Source organism: Salvelinus alpinus, chromosome 33 (genome assembly GCF_045679555.1).
Source record: "Salvelinus alpinus chromosome 33, SLU_Salpinus.1, whole genome shotgun sequence".
In the NCBI taxonomy this organism is placed as follows: domain Eukaryota; kingdom Metazoa; phylum Chordata; class Actinopteri; order Salmoniformes; family Salmonidae; genus Salvelinus; species Salvelinus alpinus.
In genome coordinates, this window is record NC_092118.1 from 8,079,527 (window position 1) to 8,097,111 (window position 17,585).

Genomic DNA, 17,585 nt, shown 5'->3' on the forward strand with positions numbered 1-17,585 from the left:
TAATGGTATTTTTTTTTATTAACACACATTTTCACTAAGTGCTCAAAATGCTCTATATTTGAAGAAAAGAAAACGAACACACACACAAACTATTACAAGGAATTCATTCTCCGTCTTCCACCATTCCCATGTTCCCCAGCCCCTTTCCTTTCGGCCCGAAGTTCTTGGCGTAGCAAACTGCAAAGACAGAGGGAAGAAACCAACAAAGAAATAATGAAACACCGAAAGATACAGTACTGAGTTCCTGGTGACTGAGAGTCATTGAGTTTCTAGCAATGGAGGCTCCTCGGAGTAGGAAGGGGAGGACCATCATCCTCAGTGAATTTCATAAAAATTAAGATAGTGAAACGTTTAAAAAAGTTATCATTTTTAGATAAAACTAAATATATACACATCACTAAATAATTTATTAAAACACATTGTTTTGCAATGAAGGTCTGCAGTAGCCTCAACAACACTCTGTAGGGTAGCGCCATGGTGTAGCCGGAGGACAGCTAGTTTCCGTCCTCCTCTGGGTACATTGACTTTAATACAAAGCCTAGGAAGCTCATGGTTCTCATCCCCTTCTATGGACTTATACAGTGATTATGACAACTTCCGGAGGATGTCCTCCAACCTATCTTCCAGCATAAACTGACTTTTTGTCCACCCAGTCAAAGGATCAGAGAATGAATCTAGTACTGAAAGCATAAGCTACAGCTGGCTAGCACTGCAGTGCATAAAATGTCAGTAGTTGATTCAAAGAGAGAAAAAGTGCACTGTAGTGCATGATTGTAGCGGGTTTATTAACGTATTAGTTCTAGTAGATATGTTGACTATGACATTAATATGGTGACAACGATGTCGGCTGTGTGTAGTGGTTAGCGGTTATCATATGAAGAAAGTTTTTTTTGCCTGTTCACTGATGTGTTGTGCACTGAAGTCCACAGGCGAAGGGAAAAGGTGAGAGGAGGAGAGCTCGTAGATATGAGAAGGAATTACAACGAGCAAAGTGATCATGCTGTTTGTATGTGGCTGCTACGAAAGTGAACTGTGTTTGCGTTAGATCAGGGGTGTATTCATTCCACCGATTCTGTAAGCATACCGGAATTTGTCCAAAAGAAACTCGTTTGCAACTGTTGGTCTAATGATTACACCCTAGATCAGCTAGATGCAGGCAAGAGTGTGCAAGGCGGTATTGAATGTGTCAATGTCTGCCACCTTGATTACTCAAATTTCTCTTGACCTGTGCACCTACGTTGTAAACATTTTCATTCATAGGCTAGGTTTTAGCAACCGTATGATGGGTAGAAGTAAAATTTGAGCATCATGTAGTAGCCTAAACATATCGATGTTACATTGAGCTGGGTGAATGGAATATGAAGGACAGTCATCCAACATGCTGTAATAGAAATAAGGCCATGCTCATTAAAATAAATAAGGCCATGCTCTCGCTCCCTCATCTTAGCCAGTAGATTCTACTGAAGCCTGACTGTATCAGTGATCAAAGGGAGCTCTGTATGGCAGGCTAGCTGTGTGGTCTTTACAGCACGTAAATGGTGGGAGCTTGTTTGGTCCTGTGTGTATGTACCTTTACAGTAGAGTTCCCCATCCTTGTCTGTCACTGTGGTAGACTCCAGGCTCTTTCCACACAGCAAACAGCGGAAGCAGGTTTTATGCCAAGGCTGCAACAAGAAACACATACACCCCATCTATCAGAGTTAGGTGATCGTTGTATTGTTGTGGTCGAAAGGGTGCAAGCAGGGCTTATATGGAGGACTTTTACCTTTCCTGCCCCCATGATCTTCTCTGCTGCGTAGACAGCCTTCGAACATCTTTGGCAGCAATCTGAACTTCCAAACCTATGCGCAAACTTACTGGAGTTGGAGTTTGTGGATGTGGGGCGAGGCTTTGAGCTTCATAAAGGGGAAAGAATAAATGACAATAAATATCCAAAGAGACACAAACGAACATCCCTAATTACAATTAAAATGTTTCCTTGGTAACATTTAAAAGTCTGGGAAGCTTTTTATGAAAGCTGTGTTCGTGTCTCTCTTTTGATACTGAAAATATGACTGATGTATGTTTTCATTGATGTTTAACTGCAGCAGTGTCTTGGACAACTCCGTGTTTTTAATTAAGTCGCCTATTCAACGTTAGTTATGTCAAGTCCTTAAGTTGGTTGTTCAGATGTGAAAGAGAGAGGGGTAGAGTTGGGGGGTGTGGGAGTCAGAGAGAAAATAACGAGAGGGGCCTACTCTTGAGGTTGCAGGTCCAGGTTCTGTCCAGGGGGGTCTGAGCTTAGGGCTCCAGCTCCCTGGCCGTACCCGTAGCCTTTTGGCCCATACTTCTTGCCGTAGCAGGACTTGCAGTAGATCTCTGACTCATGCGCTGCGACTGTTGTACTGTCCAGTCCTTTCCTGCAGGCCACTGGGGTGAAGAGCAAACCAAACCAACACGTTGACTCACTGTCCATACTTAACCACAGTTTACAGGAGAAAGAATGTTGTGGCCGTGACAGCTATGGATTAACTTTTGTCAGTTTGTCAGGTTGGACAGCAAAAACACTTAAGTATTCTGTTCCTTTATTTGAATACCAAAATATATTTTTTCATGCACGGACACCTATTAAGCGACTGTATCAGGCTGTGGATAATGGCGTTATTCATATTACTAGGAAGCCTGTACCTGGGGTCTAGCAGTGGTCTCACCCAAGTCAATTAACACACCCCTTTCAGCTGTCCATGGTCAGGGTCTATTTCTGAAGACTACAGTCTGGAGGGGTTGTGTAGGACCAGTGATGCAAAGTACTTAAGTAAAAAATACTTTAAAGTACTACTTGAGTCGTTTTTAGGGGGATCTTTACTTTACTATTTATAATTTTTGACAACTTTTACTTTTACTGTACTACATTCCTAAATGTAGTTTTTACTTCATACATTTTCCTTGACACCCACAAGTAATCGTTACATTTGAATGCTTAGCAGAACAGGAAAATGGTCCAATTCACGCACATCAACAGAACATCCCTGGTCTTCCCTACTGCCTCTGATCTGGCGTACTCACTAAACACACATGATTAATTTGTAAATGATGTTGCAATGTTGGAGTGTGCCTCTAGCTATTATTATATTTTTTATTAAATAAAAAAATAAAAAAATGTTGCTGTCTGGTTTGCTTAACACAAGGAATTTGAAAGGATTTATAATTTTAGTAATGACATTTACTTTTGATACTTAAGTATATTTTAAACAAAATACTTTTAGACTTTTACTCAGGTAGAATTTTACTGGGTGACTTTTACTTGAGTCATTTTCTATTACGGTATCTTTACTTTTACTCAAGTATGACAATTGGGTACTTTTTCCACCACTGTGTAGCGCAGAGGCTTGTAGTGGACAAACAGACTCTCCCATTTGCCAGCCCCAGCAGATGGAGAAGCAGATCCCTCCTCAATTGCAGATAATTACAAAGGCCTTTTAGTGCTCCCAGTGGTGCTATCTACCTATTGGCAGTCCCCAGTTCAAAGCCCAGCCCCAGCCATTCATGGGTAATTAGGTGAGATTGAAACGCGTTACTTGAGATGGGCATTTTAGGTGGTCCATTTTGTGTTCCCTGATAGGCTCTCCACCTCTCCCCTCTCTTTGCTGCTACCGTCATCGCTAAGATAGAACCTGCATAAGCTAAGAGGCTCTCTGTGTAAGAGGCATCCGGATTCAGGGCTCAAATCGTAGGATAAAAAGTAATCTTAAATACACCACAACACTGATAGACTGGCTGGCTATAAATACTGTTGCCCACGGAGTGAAGGGTTTGCTGGTTGTTTGGTTGACCGGGCAGAATTAAACAGACGACCTCAAAGCCAAACAAAAGAAGAGGATTGTTGTTTGTGCTAATGAAGGGTGAGACAGGGCTAGTCTTCTGAACTGGAATACGATGCTTTTCTTCAATGGCCACTGTAGAACTGTAAACAGAAGCCAGCTTTTCCAAATCTTCTCAACTTCTTTGTATTCCTGTGTTTGCTATCATTTAAAATTGCCAATTTGGGTGCAATCAATTAGCTTAATATCTCTGAGATAAAATACAATTTCAACATAACGTTTCAGGGATGCCAATATTTCCTGTTTCTAACTACAGAAGCAATTTTAGAACAACGTGAGATGGTAGGTGTCATGGGTTGCTGAAATGACATGGAACGACTCTTTAAGCAGATCCTGGTTTTATGAATGAGTAATGCGAGTTTATTACCGGTCTTGGTGTCATCAGTTTGTCTTCTCTGTCAGTCTAGGCCTACATGGCGTGTGACTGAGGATAACTCACTGCAGATGAAGCAGGTCTTGTGGAAGCTCCTCCCGTTGCATTGGATCTCCTCAGCGTGGTACACAGTCTTTTCACAGGCCGCACACTTGGCCCCGCCGCCCCAGTTTGGCATCCTTGTCTCGGGGTGAGAGTCTGCATCGAGAGGGGTGTTAGATGGAGGAATAGACGGTTGCAGATTGAATCTACTCTGGGATGGCCTCAAGACCATCAGTGTATGGACTAGTAAAGCCATAATTTGCACTAATTTGGTGGATTTTGTTTTTCTCCCAAAATATATAGATTTTTAAATATTATTTTAATACTGATTTATCAGGGGGTGCTGCAGCACCCTCAGCAGCCCTAATTTCCGCGATTATGTATGCATTGCAATAGGTTCAGACTACATTATATATATATTTAAAAAAACATAAATGTCTACATTTGGATTCTCTTTGATGATACCCATCATAGTATAGTGACAGCGATGTTGTCAAGCCTGTTCTTCTAGCAGAGATAAGGTATCTCAGCCAGTCCCGACTCTCCTCTATTGTCACCCATTCATTTCAGAGGTAGTCCGTCACCTCATAGGGCTGGTATGTGGTGATAAGACTCCAGGAATAGAGCCCATTAGGATCATGGAAGAACATATTTCAGTATCCACCCTGGACCGCTTGAAGCAGCTGGGTCACCAACACTTACCTCACATGGAAATTTCCAACATCCAGTGAGTCGTGATGGATGAATTCAAATCATGTTTATGCAATTCAACTTAATTAGAGATAGCTTGATCAAGTTCAACATCAGTCTGATCCATGGACCCTCGGACCAAATATTCTAAAAGTATGGCACTGATTGGACACTGGCCAGTATATGATATCGGTTTTACTGTAAATACAACCGGTCCCAGTCAATTACATTTCTATTCCACGTTGGATCAAAGTAATTTCATTGAAATGACGTGGAAACAACATTGATTCAACCAGTGAGCGGTTACATTTATCAATATCAAACATATCACTCAAAAATCATAAATATTTGACTACTATACCTGCACAAGTCTGGATGTATCCGTGTCAATCTCTTCCCCCCCAGTTCAGTCTCAAATCTGAGTGCGACCGCCCCAACACCACCGAGGGGAGTCCTTAAATACAGCCCATCTCACGCTCATCACCCAGTTTAATGGTGACACTCAAATGAAAACATCCTCCTAAAATAACTTTGGACAAACACTCGAGACCTACAGTAGCCCCCCACCCCACCTCTAACACAGGCCAAAGAGACCCCTGGCCCTAAGCTGGGCCCTGGAGATTTCACCATTTGTCCTGGTCTTACACAAGCATGATTGATAGAGATTTCCCGAAACTTCTGGGTGACAGTAGCCAAGCGGAATGAATTATGTGTCTGGCTGATGGTAACTGGAATGGCACATGATTTTAGAGGGGTGTCTACACAGAACAAAATAGATCTATACGAGTTTGTGTTTTTAATTGGTTGGAATTGAAAGCATGTACTGTATTTACCGTTGGATATGAAACCACCTTTATCATATTCATACTCTACTCTAGACTAATGCTATAGGACACCAACATATCGTTGACCATGTATTCATCAACCGAGGGAGACAGTAAATACATGAACAGAACAGAGATCGGTTTAAAAATATTATGTTTATTTACCATTTTATATACAAGGACATCTGAGCTGAATTTAATGCTTAAAGTCCATTCCTTATACATTAAGATCCAATTTCAATCACGTGATTTGCCTAAGGTAGGAAGCCATCGCATACATTCACCCCTTACAGTTGAATCACATACAATCCAGCTTTTTAAGGCTAACAGTTAACATGTACAACGTGCAAAATTGTAATCTTACCAATTTTACACATACAAAAACAGTTATTCTACAATAGTTTTCAAAAAGAAAATTCTCTTTCAGTCATTAAAGTCCTGCTGTCACATATTAATGTCATCCCGGTGAACTGAGGTTAAGTTGTTCTTCTTTATGGCACGTTGATGATGTAATGGGACTTCAATACAACTTCTCTTTGAGAAATGTTGAAATACTCAGCCAGCATATTAGATTTTTGGCAAACAACCCTTCAAAAACCTAAATAAGACAGACTGTTTCACTATTTTGTATTTAGACACAGAATACACCCCTCACCAGTTTAATACCTACTGGTGATCCCTAATCATAAATCCATACATAAACCAGTATCATAAGTATGCTGTAGTATTATAGTATTACACAGTAATATCCGGCATATTGTGTCTCAAAGCCCCAGGGTTAAGAGTATTTACCATGGCTGGTCTCTCCATCAGAGTTATATTTGGAGCTAGCTGTGCTGACGGTGACACGCAGCTGTTTCTGTATGGAGTATTCACATACTTTGTCTTTCCCCCTGTAGAAATGGAATTAACCAGGGCTTCCGAAACTCGCTCCCCCAAATGGTGCACGTTTTGGTTTTTGCCCTAGCACTACACAGCTGATTCAAATAATCAACAAGCTTTGATCATTGGAATCAGCTGTGTAGTGCAAAAACCAAAACACGCACCCTTTGGGGTCCCGAGGACCGAGTTTGGGGAACGCTGGAATAACCCACGGACTAGTTTTGGATTAAATCATTTGGAGACATCACATACCCTAAAACATAAAAAATCACTCAACCTACAGTACGCCTTAAACATATGACAGTCAGACCATAGAAAACCATGCAGACATGCACAGACACACACATTGAAGGGCTGGTGCACACACACACACACACACACACACACACACACACACACACACACACACACACACACACACACACACACACACACACAGGTTGTGTAGCAGCATAGTCTTTAGGTGTCCTCAGTGGTGACTTCCAGCTTCCTCTGAGGGATGTAAACGGTTTTAGCGCCCGCCGGCGCCGTGTGTCCGTGGCTGGTGGTTACCACGGTAGCCAGCGGGGAGAGGGAGACAGGGGTGTGGAAGAAACTGTGCTGGGTGAGGGCTGTCCCTTTGGGCGTGGTCACCTGAAGAGGAGGAGAGATAGACAACGACAGAAGTTAGCAGAGAAGTTAGTTAGCAATCAACATCACACCTCATTTATATAATCAGTGAGGCTACTTACACAAGCACTGAACCAGCAGCACACCATTATCAATTAGGGAGGGGTTTGACTTTGACTGTTTGTATGTATGTGTGTTAAGCTTATTGGGGTTTGAGGCTGTGTGTGTATGTATGCTGTATGTGTGACCCAGTGTTTGTGTGGATGTATGTATGCAAGTATGCATCTCACCTGCTGTAGGCTGATTAGCGTGAGTGGTTGCCCGCCTGGGCCGGTCATCTGGTGTTGGACTGACACGGGGGACATGGGCTTAACGAAGACCATGCCGCCCCTCTGATGCAGGCCCAGGTGGGGAGGCAGGGGCACGGAGCTGGGGTGCTCCGGGGTTTGGGCAGTGCCAGGGCTGCAAGCGGGTACAGAGCCAGGCCCAGGGATGAGGCCCAGGTTCTGCAGGGTAAAGTTGAGGATGGCAGGGCTGGGGCTGTGGAAGCGGTGCCCCGGGGTAGAGAAGGGCGAGGCGGGGGGAGGCCTGTGGAGGGAGAGGCTGGTGGGGGTGAACTCCTGGATCGGGGGTGGTCTAGAGCCTGGGAAGGAGAGAGGGGACATGTTAATTACAGTCATAAGATACAGATTTCCAATTTAAGTCATCTGATGCAGTATGCTTTACTCAAAGACGTAGTTCAAATCTGCGTTAGCGTGTGTACTGACTGCAAATAAATGTTAAAAAGGTGTGTATACCTGCAGTGGGTGTGTGGTAGATGTTGTAGGTGGGTGTGGTGGCTTTGCTGCTCTCGGTGTTGTGGATGTCTTTGTAGCTGAAGAGGGACTGCTGGGAGATAGGGATCAGGTAGCCAGTGGGGATCAGAGTCTGGAACACACACAGAGAGAGACATTAATACAGCATGATGGATGTAGAGATTCTCCGATATGCATCGGTCCCAGATTCAAATGCTTAAGAATAAAAGTGCGTCGGTACGCAGAGCGATCCCAATGTAGCATGCATTGGTCGGAAAAATCGAATCAAACGTTACGAATCACTGGTTCATCATTTTTGGGGGTTCTTTCTACCTTCTGAAAATCTCTCTTCTCTTTTGTGTTGAACTGCATGTGACAGTCATTGATCGACAAGTCGTTTTGCATGCCGAACAACTCCAGGCAATATCAGTAGCCTAGTCAAACGTGCTTCACGTGCTGGGTCACTTGCAAATCTGTGTGGCACCTTCGGCATTGAAATACTAAAATGGCTTGCGTGATATTAAGATTGTGACAACCTATGTGATTTGCTAGGTTATTGTTATCTGTGCACTGTTGAAAATAGTGTTTTACTGGAATTAAAGTAACCTACCAGAGACAACTCTCAACTGGCTATACCTGCTGAAAGGGGCTTACAATAGATTTAAATTAGGATTATTCAGGTTCACCATCAGCAATAGTTTTGGTAGATTTGCTTTTAACAATCAGTATGCCAAACATTAGGAACATCTTCCAAATAGAGAGTTGCACCTCCCCCATTTTGTCCTCATAACAGCCTCAATTCGTCAGGGCATGGACTTTCAACAATGTGTCGAAAGCATTCCACAGGGATGCTGGCCCATGTTGACTCCAATGCATTCTTGATACACACGGGAAGCTGTTGAGCTTGAAAAACCCAGCAGCGTTGCAGTTCTTGACACAAATCGGTGCGCCTGGCACCTACTACCATACCTTAAATCTTTTGTTAAATCGTTCAAGGGCCCTTAAATCTTTTGTCTTTCTCATTCACCCTCTGAGTGGCACACATACACAATCCATGTCTCAAGTATTAAAAATCCTTCTTTAACCCGTCTCCTCCCGTTCATCTACAGTGATTGAAGTGGATTTAACAAGTGACATAATTAAGGGATCATAGCTTGCACCTGATCAGTCTGTCATGGAAAGAGCAGGTGTCCTTATTGTTTCACATACTATGGGCATTTTTTTTTTAATTTTTTTTTTATATATACACAGGGTAAGATTGCTAATTTCATAAAGAGGAAAGCAATCACATTTTTTTGCATCCTTTTTTTTAACCTTAAGTAAAGCATATGGTATCAGATGACTTAAACTCAATTAAAAATCTGTATCTTATGACTGTAATTAACATGTCTTCCCTCTCTCCTTCCCAGGCTCTAGAACTCCCCTGATCCAGGAGTTCACCCCCACCAGCCTCTCCCTCCACAGGCCTCCCCCTTCTCTGCCCAGGGGCACCGCTTCCACAGTCCTGCCCAAAGCGAGAGAAGACCCCCCCCGTAAAAAAATGTCCAAACCATTTGATTTTGAGATGGGGGTGAAATACATTCCAAAGTTGTGAAATATATTCAATATATTCCCAACCGTGAAGAACAGGGGTGGCAGCATCATGTTGTGGGGGTGCTTTGCTGCAGGAGGGACTGGTGCACTTCACAAAGTAGATGGCATCATGAGGGGAAATTATGTGCATATATTGAAGCAACATCTCAAGACATCAGTCAGGAAGTTAAAGCTTGGTCACAAATGGGTCTTCCAAATGGACAATGACCCCAAGCATACTTCCAAAGTTGTAGCAAAATGACTTAAGGACAACAATGTCAAAGTATTGGAGTGGCCATCACAAAGCCCTGACCTCAATCCTAGGGCTGGGCGATATGGCAAATAAATGATCACGATATCTATATATTTTTTCATTTGATAACGATAATTATCATGATATTAAATCAAATAATGTTTAAAAAGGTGCATATCTGCTTCAAACTCAAGAATGCCTGAACAAACCGTGGTTAGAGCGTTGGGCCAGTAACCGAAAGGTTGCTAGATCGAATCCCTGAGCTGACAAGGTAAAAATCTGTCGTTCTACCCCTGAACAAGGCAGTTAACCCACTGTTCCCCGATAGGCTGTCATTGTAAATAAGAATTTGTTCTTAACTGACTTGCCTAGTTAAATAAAGGTTACATAAAAACAATTTAAAAAAAAAATTAAAATAAATAAATAAATGTGAGCAAAAAACGAAAATATACTTGAAGGAAAATTGATCCATGTTTGCGGCCAGGCTGCACGTGCCTGGGGTCAATTAAATTGATAAGCCTCTTGAAACCTTCCATTTTGACTGTGCTAATTCGTAGCATGTCCTTAGCAATGCATAATAGCATTTGTGATGTCTTTGTCCTTTCAATGTTTGCTTGTAGGGCATAAACGCTGTCAGTGTTGACTGCTTCGGGCAAACATCCCTAGATTGGCTGGTGCTTGAGGGGCGTTCATCAATACCGGGGCGCAAACTCAAACTTCCTGCATGTTCTAAAGAGTGATTTTGCCTCAGATGTTGAAAAAGGTTTGTCGTATTACCAGACTTCGTAGCCACCTGTCTACGGCACAATTTGCACCGAACATTGCTCTGCTCTTTGTCAAACTTCAAAAATCCAAACCACTTCCAAATTACTGAAACAGTTGAACCCTTTTTATCAATAATTTCTTCGTTGAAAGCTGCTCCTTCTCCGTGGCTATCACTGCCACTGTTTTCGCCTACATCACTCATTTTTCGTGGTTAATAGTGGCTACTCCATCACTCGAGGTGCTAAGTGGTTTTTAGTGGGCGTATACCTTTCCACGTGCATATTGTCACTTCTCCGCACGTTCCTGCTGCGTCAGAGGTGAAATGGACTGCTGTACGTAATTATTCTATATCGAAAATGAATCTAAACGTTTTTATATCGTTATTGAGGGAAGTAATTACCTCTAGTTATTGATATATCGCCCAGCCCTACTCAATCCCATAGAAAATTTGTGGGCGGAACTGAAAAAGCGTGTGAGAGCAAGGAGGCCTACAAACCTGACTCAGTTACACCAGCTCTGTCAGGAGGAATGAGCCAAAATTCCCCCAACTTATTGTGGGAAGCTTGTGGAAGGCTACCCGAAACATTTGACCCAAGTTAAACAATTTAAAGGCAATGCTACCAAATACTAATTGAGTGTATGTAAACTTCTGACCCACTGGGAATGTGATGAAATAAATAATTCTCTATTATTCTGACATTTCACATTCTTAAAATAAAGTGGTTATCCTAACTGACCTAAGACAGGGAATTCTTACTAGGATTGAATGTCAGGAATTGTGAAAAACTGAGTTTAAATGTATTTGGCTAAGGTGTATGTAACCTTCCGACTTCAACTGTATCCATCTCAATTACCCTGTACCCCTGCACATTGATCTGGTACCGGTACCCTCTGTATAGCTCCATTCTTGTGTATTTTATTTCTCGTGTTACTAGTTTTAAACTCTGCATCGTTGGGAAGGGCTCGTAAGCAAGCATTTCACGGTAAAGTCCACACCCGTTGTATTCGGCGCAGGTGACACTTTTTATATTAATGTGTTTATGCAACAAATGGTTGTGCATCGATTCGTTCTCTAATCAAACCGAATTGCACAGAATCGCACATTGCACACGACTTACAGTAGAGTGCATAAAATGTATGCACTCTACTGTAAGTCGCTCTGGATAAGAGCGTCTGCTAAATGACTAAAATGTAAAATGAATCGTTTCAAACTAAAATGTATCGTTCCTGTGTCGTTTTGGAGCCCATGTATCTGGATACCCATCGAATCTTCTTGAAAGGGAAAGATGCACATCCGTACACATCATCCAAAGATACTATACACACACAGTATACTATAAACACTATACACCAAGTGTTTTCTGTTAATACCAGTATCGGTCTTTTAGCTATGTGTGTGTGTGTTGTTTTACTTTGTGTATATGTCTTGTGTGTTTACCTCTGTGTGTAGGTGTTGGGGGGTCAGTGGAACAGCTCTGACCGGCGTGAGCCCTGCCTCGCTGTCTGAGGTCGCGACCTTCTCCTCCTTCTCCAGGAAGGTCTCCATGTTCTGCTCCAGTGTCTGATTGGCTGCGGCGGCCACTGAACTCCCAGGTGTGTTGACAAACTCGGGGTCCAAGTGGAGGGCTCGGGGCGAGGGACGGTTGGAGAGGAGTCCCCCGCGACGCGCCTTCAGACGAGCCTGGAGGATCTCACACAGCTTAGGAGACGTGTCCTGGAGGAGAGGAAGAAAGAGAGGTGGGTTAGCTTCGTATGACCGTTGCTATTACTATTTAACAGGGTTCTTTATTTGTATGATATTGCCAAAGTTCTCTGCTAGTGACATGTTACCTCACATTCTGGTCAAAGTAGGTACAACTGAGCTGCGTAGAGACAGAAGTAGCGTGTAAAGAACAGGTCTTACCCTGGTGCTGGGGTCAATCCTCTTGGCCTTGGAGGGGCTTTCCTCGGAGGGTCTCGCTGAACACACACGTTTTAGTGCTGAGGGGCTGCTGGTTGGCTGGTTGTTCGTAGCAGGCGAGTGGCCGTGCACTGTGACATCACTCGGGCTCCGCCCCGTCTTATCCTCGAAGGTCATGGAGCGCACAGCGAGGCTGGTTGGCTGAGGCCTAGTTAGGGGGTGTGGCCTGAAGGAGGAGTGGTGCATGTAGATGGCGTAGGGTCCGCCTCCCTGGAGTTGGGGCAGCAGCACAGGGATGAGAGGTGAACACTGGGCAGGGTGGAAGGACATTGCCCCAGTAGGTTGGGGGGTGAACTGTGCCTGTGGGGTGAGGTGGACAGTGCTGGCACGGGGTTCTGTGGGTGTTAATACTGGCGGCTGGGGAGCTCCTGGCTTTTTAGCAGCTTTCTGTTCATGATCTGGCACTGCCTCACTCACAGTAACTGCAGGCTTAGGTGTCCTGTCAACAACCCTGGAACGAGACAAGACTCATTGTAACATCTGACGGTCTGAGTTGATGTTAACAAGGAAATGTAGAACATTTCTGGTTTATTTAGAAGACTAAAGGATACGATACGGCAATGAGAATCAGGCAGCACTTACTCGTTTGATTGCTGGTCAAGCTGGATCTTACAGATTGCCGCTAGTTGAGCCATTTTGGTGGGAAAGAACTCGCTGCTCGAGGAATCATCTGAAAAGAAAAACAGAAGCTAATCTAGACACCCAACTCTCACTTAAAAACATATGAATACTACATCTCCCAGACTCTAATGTCTAGATATCTCCCAGGACTTACTCTTGACAGGGCTGGTGGGGGCTGAGTTGATCTTGCGCCGGTCTTCCTGGATGCTCTTGGCCAGTTTGATGAGGGAGGGGTGACGGGTGAAGCTGCGTTTGCTCCCCGGAGAGGAGAAGAGATTTTTGGCACAGTTGTCTACGGAGGTACGAGACTCAAGTGTCCTCTTGGCAGTGGCTGTAGTGGCAGTGGTCTCTATGTTTGAATTGAAACACAAGAAGACAAGATTTAGTCTGGTGAACTGGGAAAGGCAGGTTGGACAGCATTACAGGTTAAATGGTAACATAAGTTCTGACTTAATGTTCATATAAACCACTAAGTTGTATAGCAAAGGTTCAGCATAGCTTCAATGGCACAGGGTACTTCTATATCATGTAGAAATCGAGGACATGTGATGCCTATAAAAAGCCTTGTAATAGTGTTATTATGTATGGTAACCCCTTCAAGTGAAGTATTATTGGGAAGACGGTGTGTTCTGATGTACTTACCCTTCACACTGGGGAAGTCCTCAGGGCCGGTCCATTCAAAGGCTGGCTTCCTCCCTCTTTCCTCTGTCACATGGACCTTCTCTATCAGCTTCAGGCTCCGCAGCACGTTGGCTATATCATACAGCCTGCGGACCTTAGCTGAAGACACACACATTCAAACATTAGACTCATTATCACCAGATAATGACTGTACGGTCTTAACACACTTGGTTGGAGCATCTCGGTGTGCAGAATCGTACTTATTGCGCCAACTACACACTCAACTTTTAATGACAAAGCTTGTGTATCCTAGCTAGAAATGTGCTGAAAGAACACAGGATGTGCCAGAGGCGTGAAGGACTGCTTTGCCCATATGGACTCAACACTCACTCTTGAACTTGCTCTTGTCCTGATCAGCCACCTGGTCCTCTCCAATGAGGATCCTGGCAGCCACCTCCAAACTGACCACCCGAGGTGTGGACACCAGGAACAACATGACAAACTTCTGGCTCATCACCCTCAGAGACTTGTCCTTCCTGCTGTTCACCGAGGCTGGAGAGAACACAGGGGAATAATAGCGTAGTTATTACATAGCCAAGACAATGGTCACTCAGTTCAGCCCACTAAAATAAGAAATATCTTATTTTCTAAGCCTTGCAGTACAGGATCAATCAATTGCATGCTACATATTACGAACGATTGTATTAATAGCTCTTAATCAAATGAGGTTCATCCTGGCCTCTCACCTGCTTTAAACTCCACCCCAGGAAGCTCCACGAAGAACATCTCCTTCTGGCCCTGTTCTCCTCCCTCTACTTCCCCCACCTCCTCGTTCTCCTTCTCGTCGCCGTCCGAGTCAAACTCCTTTTCCAGGCTGCGCTGGCGGATCTGCTGCATCTGTTGCCCGTAGCGGTGCTCCTCGCCCACCTGCCGCAACTTGGCCAGGGTCTGTGGCAGGTTAGCGCGCCCGTGCCATGTGTAGCGATTCTTCGCTAGCCGGCTGACAATGTGCAGGCTCTCCAGCACATTCATGATGTCATAGATGCGCCTGCGCTCCACATCTGTTCGGACAGAGAAGAGAAAATGCGAGTTGAATAAACAGGAGTAAAGTGGTCTTGTTTGTATACGGCCTGTCTATAGTTTGTAACTGCTTATTTACAGCATCAGCATATAGGCCTAAGCTTAGGGGAATACATGCTGTATTTATTGCATTCTTCAAAAAACTAAATTTGAAAATGTAAGGGTAATATTGCCGGACTATTCTGAGAAAAAATGAAACGGGAATAAAGACAGTGGAGAGAGAAGTAAAACAGAACGTACTAAGCTCTGTGGCAACATCATCCAGACTGATGTCGTTGTTGAGTGCAGGGTTGGGGTAATCGGGGTAGCGGGCAAGGAACTTGTGACAGAGCAAACCCAGACTCTTCTCTTTTCTGCTGATCTGTTTCTCCCCTTCCTCTCCAAGCTCAGGGTCCTATGGGTGAAAAGGAAATAGATCAAACAGGCAATCAATACATTTCTAAGGTCTTAGCTGCAGACTCATTTGTGTGTGTGTGTGTGTGTAAATGGGTATGTATTATTTTACCATGGCACCCCTTCCCTCGGGGTCCATACACAGCTCTTTCTCTCTGTTCCTGATCTCAGGGCTGGCAGCACTGATCAGCATTTTCAAATTGGAGGTTGGAGTCCAAGGCTCACCAGCCCCAGTTTCCTTTCCTTTAGTTGGGGTCAAAAGGGGTCCCATGTTGGATTGAATCTCTGTTAGCACAGTGCCTTGGGTAGATGCTTTCCTTGGTGTTGTTGTCAGTGCTTGTGGCTCTGCAAAGACATTACCCTGTTGGACAAAGTAATTAAATAGCAGAGTATTTAAGGATGACTGGATGTCATGGTTAGAGTTAGTTATGTAACAGTTAGTCAAATGCCCTTGAACATACCTTAAACAGAATCTGTTATACAGCATATGAACTACTATATAAACACTAATATAGTAAACTGGATTTAAAAAAACAACAGAAACATGCAAGTTAGCTAGAAATTACTAACCTTGTGGTTAAAGGTGGTGGTTTGTGTTTTATGGTTCAGATTCTGTGACTCGGGTAAAGTGCTCGACATTTTCCACCTAAATTTCAATCAAAACACAGGACGTAAGACTGATATTTGCTAACAAAAAAAGCAGTGTCTAACTAGTTAGACCAATAACAGTTAACATTAGCAAGCTGATCAATGTATTTGATTCACTTAAATGTAAGTTTAACAAAATGTTCTAGGTTTAGTTCCCGTTTCTTAACCGCATTATATTTATTCGGCGTTAACATACTAATGATATAGCTCTAATTCAATCACATTTACCAAATAATACCGTGCCTCTTGGTTGATTACCTATATGAATCTTAAAAATCGAATCGAAATATCACAGTTAATGTTTGGCGGTAAATGACATACACTCTATCGAATGAGCAAGCGAAACGGCTTCAACGACACGCCTATTTGCGGCAAGCAACCAGTTAGAATGAAGCGGGAGATGACCTCAAGGAAATTCGGACCGTCCCGCGCAGGTAAATGTTTTTTAAAATCTTGGCGCGGAAGGTCCAGACACATTCCAATGACACAACCCGGAACATTGAAATGTGAAACGCATGGATAACTTGTGATATTTGACATAACTTATAGTGCACGAAAGCAAGTCCGCATGAATAAATGAGTGTCATTTTTTTTTGTTAGAAGTTAATAAAGGCTGGCAGAACAAAATTGTATCGCTTTCCAACTAGTTTGTTAGCCAGCTAATAAGCTATTGCGCGCGCGGGTTAATGTCACCGCCGCGCCGGTTTCTAATCAGCTGGCTCGCTAGTTATAGCTACGTCTTCCAAAAACAACCACTTTTTGCTAGCTACCAGTCACAAATACGCGCCTTAATACTTCACATGAGGTGTATTAAATATGATAGAAACTACAAATGCACATTCATTTACATGAGATCCCATGCAATGTGGATAGCAATAGCTAGCTGACCAGCACGCCACGTACAGTAAGGCGCGGGTTAACTCGATCACTAGACTCCAACAAATGGTGTAAAGTACAGTAGCTAGCTAGCTAAAGGTTGTGAATAAGATCTGACTGACAATCAGTCCCATAAAGAGAAATGAAGACCACAAATATGTAGTTACTTACCCTATAGCACAGGTTACATTTGTGCACCTCTCAAATTCTTGTTTGCATCCCCTTGAAAAGTCACGCAGCTAAAGGCGATAAGTGTGCTGGCTGACAAAACAATCCTAATATCTGGAAACATTTAGAAATGTTGTAAATGTCCCCATGCAATTTCGGAACCAGGCGGTAAACTAATTCACACTAAAGGTATAAAACCAGACAAAATGACTTTTGTCCTGTAGTTATACACAAGTGAGTAAAATACGTTTATTTCTGGACCATTTCATCTGTCCCGCCTAGTTTCACGCATACAGCACACTCAGCACTTTCGCCACCGGATAGAGCCAACTACCTCCGTGTGCAACTACTCACAGGCGGAGTGCCCGATCCCACGAGTTTACATAAACGCTACATGGATATCTTTGCAGAAAAAAACTCAATTACATTTTGTGCAATATTTTTCAAACATTAAATGTGGCTACGTTATTTTCCTCTAATTTTGGCGAAGAAGAAAAAACGAATATACAGCAGAGGTGGCTGTTGGGAGGAGCTATTGCAGGACAGGCTCATTA

The 17,585-nt window shown here is 43.4% G+C and overlaps 2 protein-coding genes across 2 annotated transcripts; both read right to left on the minus strand.

Annotated features, from left to right (window-relative positions):
• csrp3 (cysteine and glycine-rich protein 3 (cardiac LIM protein)) lies at positions 1 to 5,487 on the minus strand. The gene is made up of 6 exons (XM_071381069.1): positions 5,327 to 5,487; positions 4,300 to 4,431; positions 2,238 to 2,409; positions 1,766 to 1,895; positions 1,571 to 1,664; positions 1 to 177 (listed from the first exon to the last, which is right to left on the minus strand). The coding sequence occupies exons 2-6, from the start codon at positions 4,409 to 4,411 to the stop codon at positions 104 to 106; spliced, it is 582 nt and encodes a 193-aa protein (XP_071237170.1). The 5' UTR covers positions 4,412 to 4,431; positions 5,327 to 5,487; the 3' UTR covers positions 1 to 103.
• Positions 5,488 to 5,926: 439 nt separating this feature from the next.
• Positions 5,927 to 17,513, minus strand: e2f8 (E2F transcription factor 8). Its single transcript, XM_071381316.1, has 14 exons — positions 17,035 to 17,513; positions 15,910 to 15,985; positions 15,452 to 15,700; positions 15,187 to 15,340; positions 14,613 to 14,927; positions 14,257 to 14,418; positions 13,888 to 14,025; positions 13,400 to 13,594; positions 13,207 to 13,294; positions 12,568 to 13,075; positions 12,103 to 12,378; positions 8,078 to 8,207; positions 7,571 to 7,923; positions 5,927 to 7,304 (listed from the first exon to the last, which is right to left on the minus strand). Exons 2-14 carry the CDS (start codon positions 15,976 to 15,978, stop codon positions 7,131 to 7,133), a joined length of 2,811 nt encoding a protein of 936 aa, XP_071237417.1. The 5' UTR covers positions 15,979 to 15,985; positions 17,035 to 17,513; the 3' UTR covers positions 5,927 to 7,130.
• Between the last annotated feature and the right edge of the window lie 72 nt (positions 17,514 to 17,585).

Excerpts from the sequence above, each read along its gene's own strand:
- csrp3 (XM_071381069.1), bottom strand. The coding sequence starts at position 4,411 with ATGCCAAACTGGGGCGGCGGGGCCAAGTGTGCGGCCTGTGAAAAGACT. Across the intron at positions 2,410-4,299 it reads CAAGACCTGCTTCATCTGCA|TGGCCTGCAGGAAAGGACTG; the intron begins GTGAGTTATCCT and ends TCTTCACCCCAG. Across the intron at positions 1,665-1,765 it reads AGATCATGGGGGCAGGAAAG|CCTTGGCATAAAACCTGCTT; the intron begins GTAAAAGTCCTC and ends TTCTTGTTGCAG.
- e2f8 (XM_071381316.1), bottom strand. The coding sequence starts at position 15,978 with ATGTCGAGCACTTTACCCGAGTCACAGAATCTGAACCATAAAACACAA. Across the intron at positions 15,341-15,451 it reads CCGAGGGAAGGGGTGCCATG|GACCCTGAGCTTGGAGAGGA; the intron begins GTAAAATAATAC and ends TTTCACCCATAG. Across the intron at positions 13,295-13,399 it reads CCCCACCAGCCCTGTCAAGA|ATGATTCCTCGAGCAGCGAG; the intron begins GTAAGTCCTGGG and ends TTTTCTTTTCAG.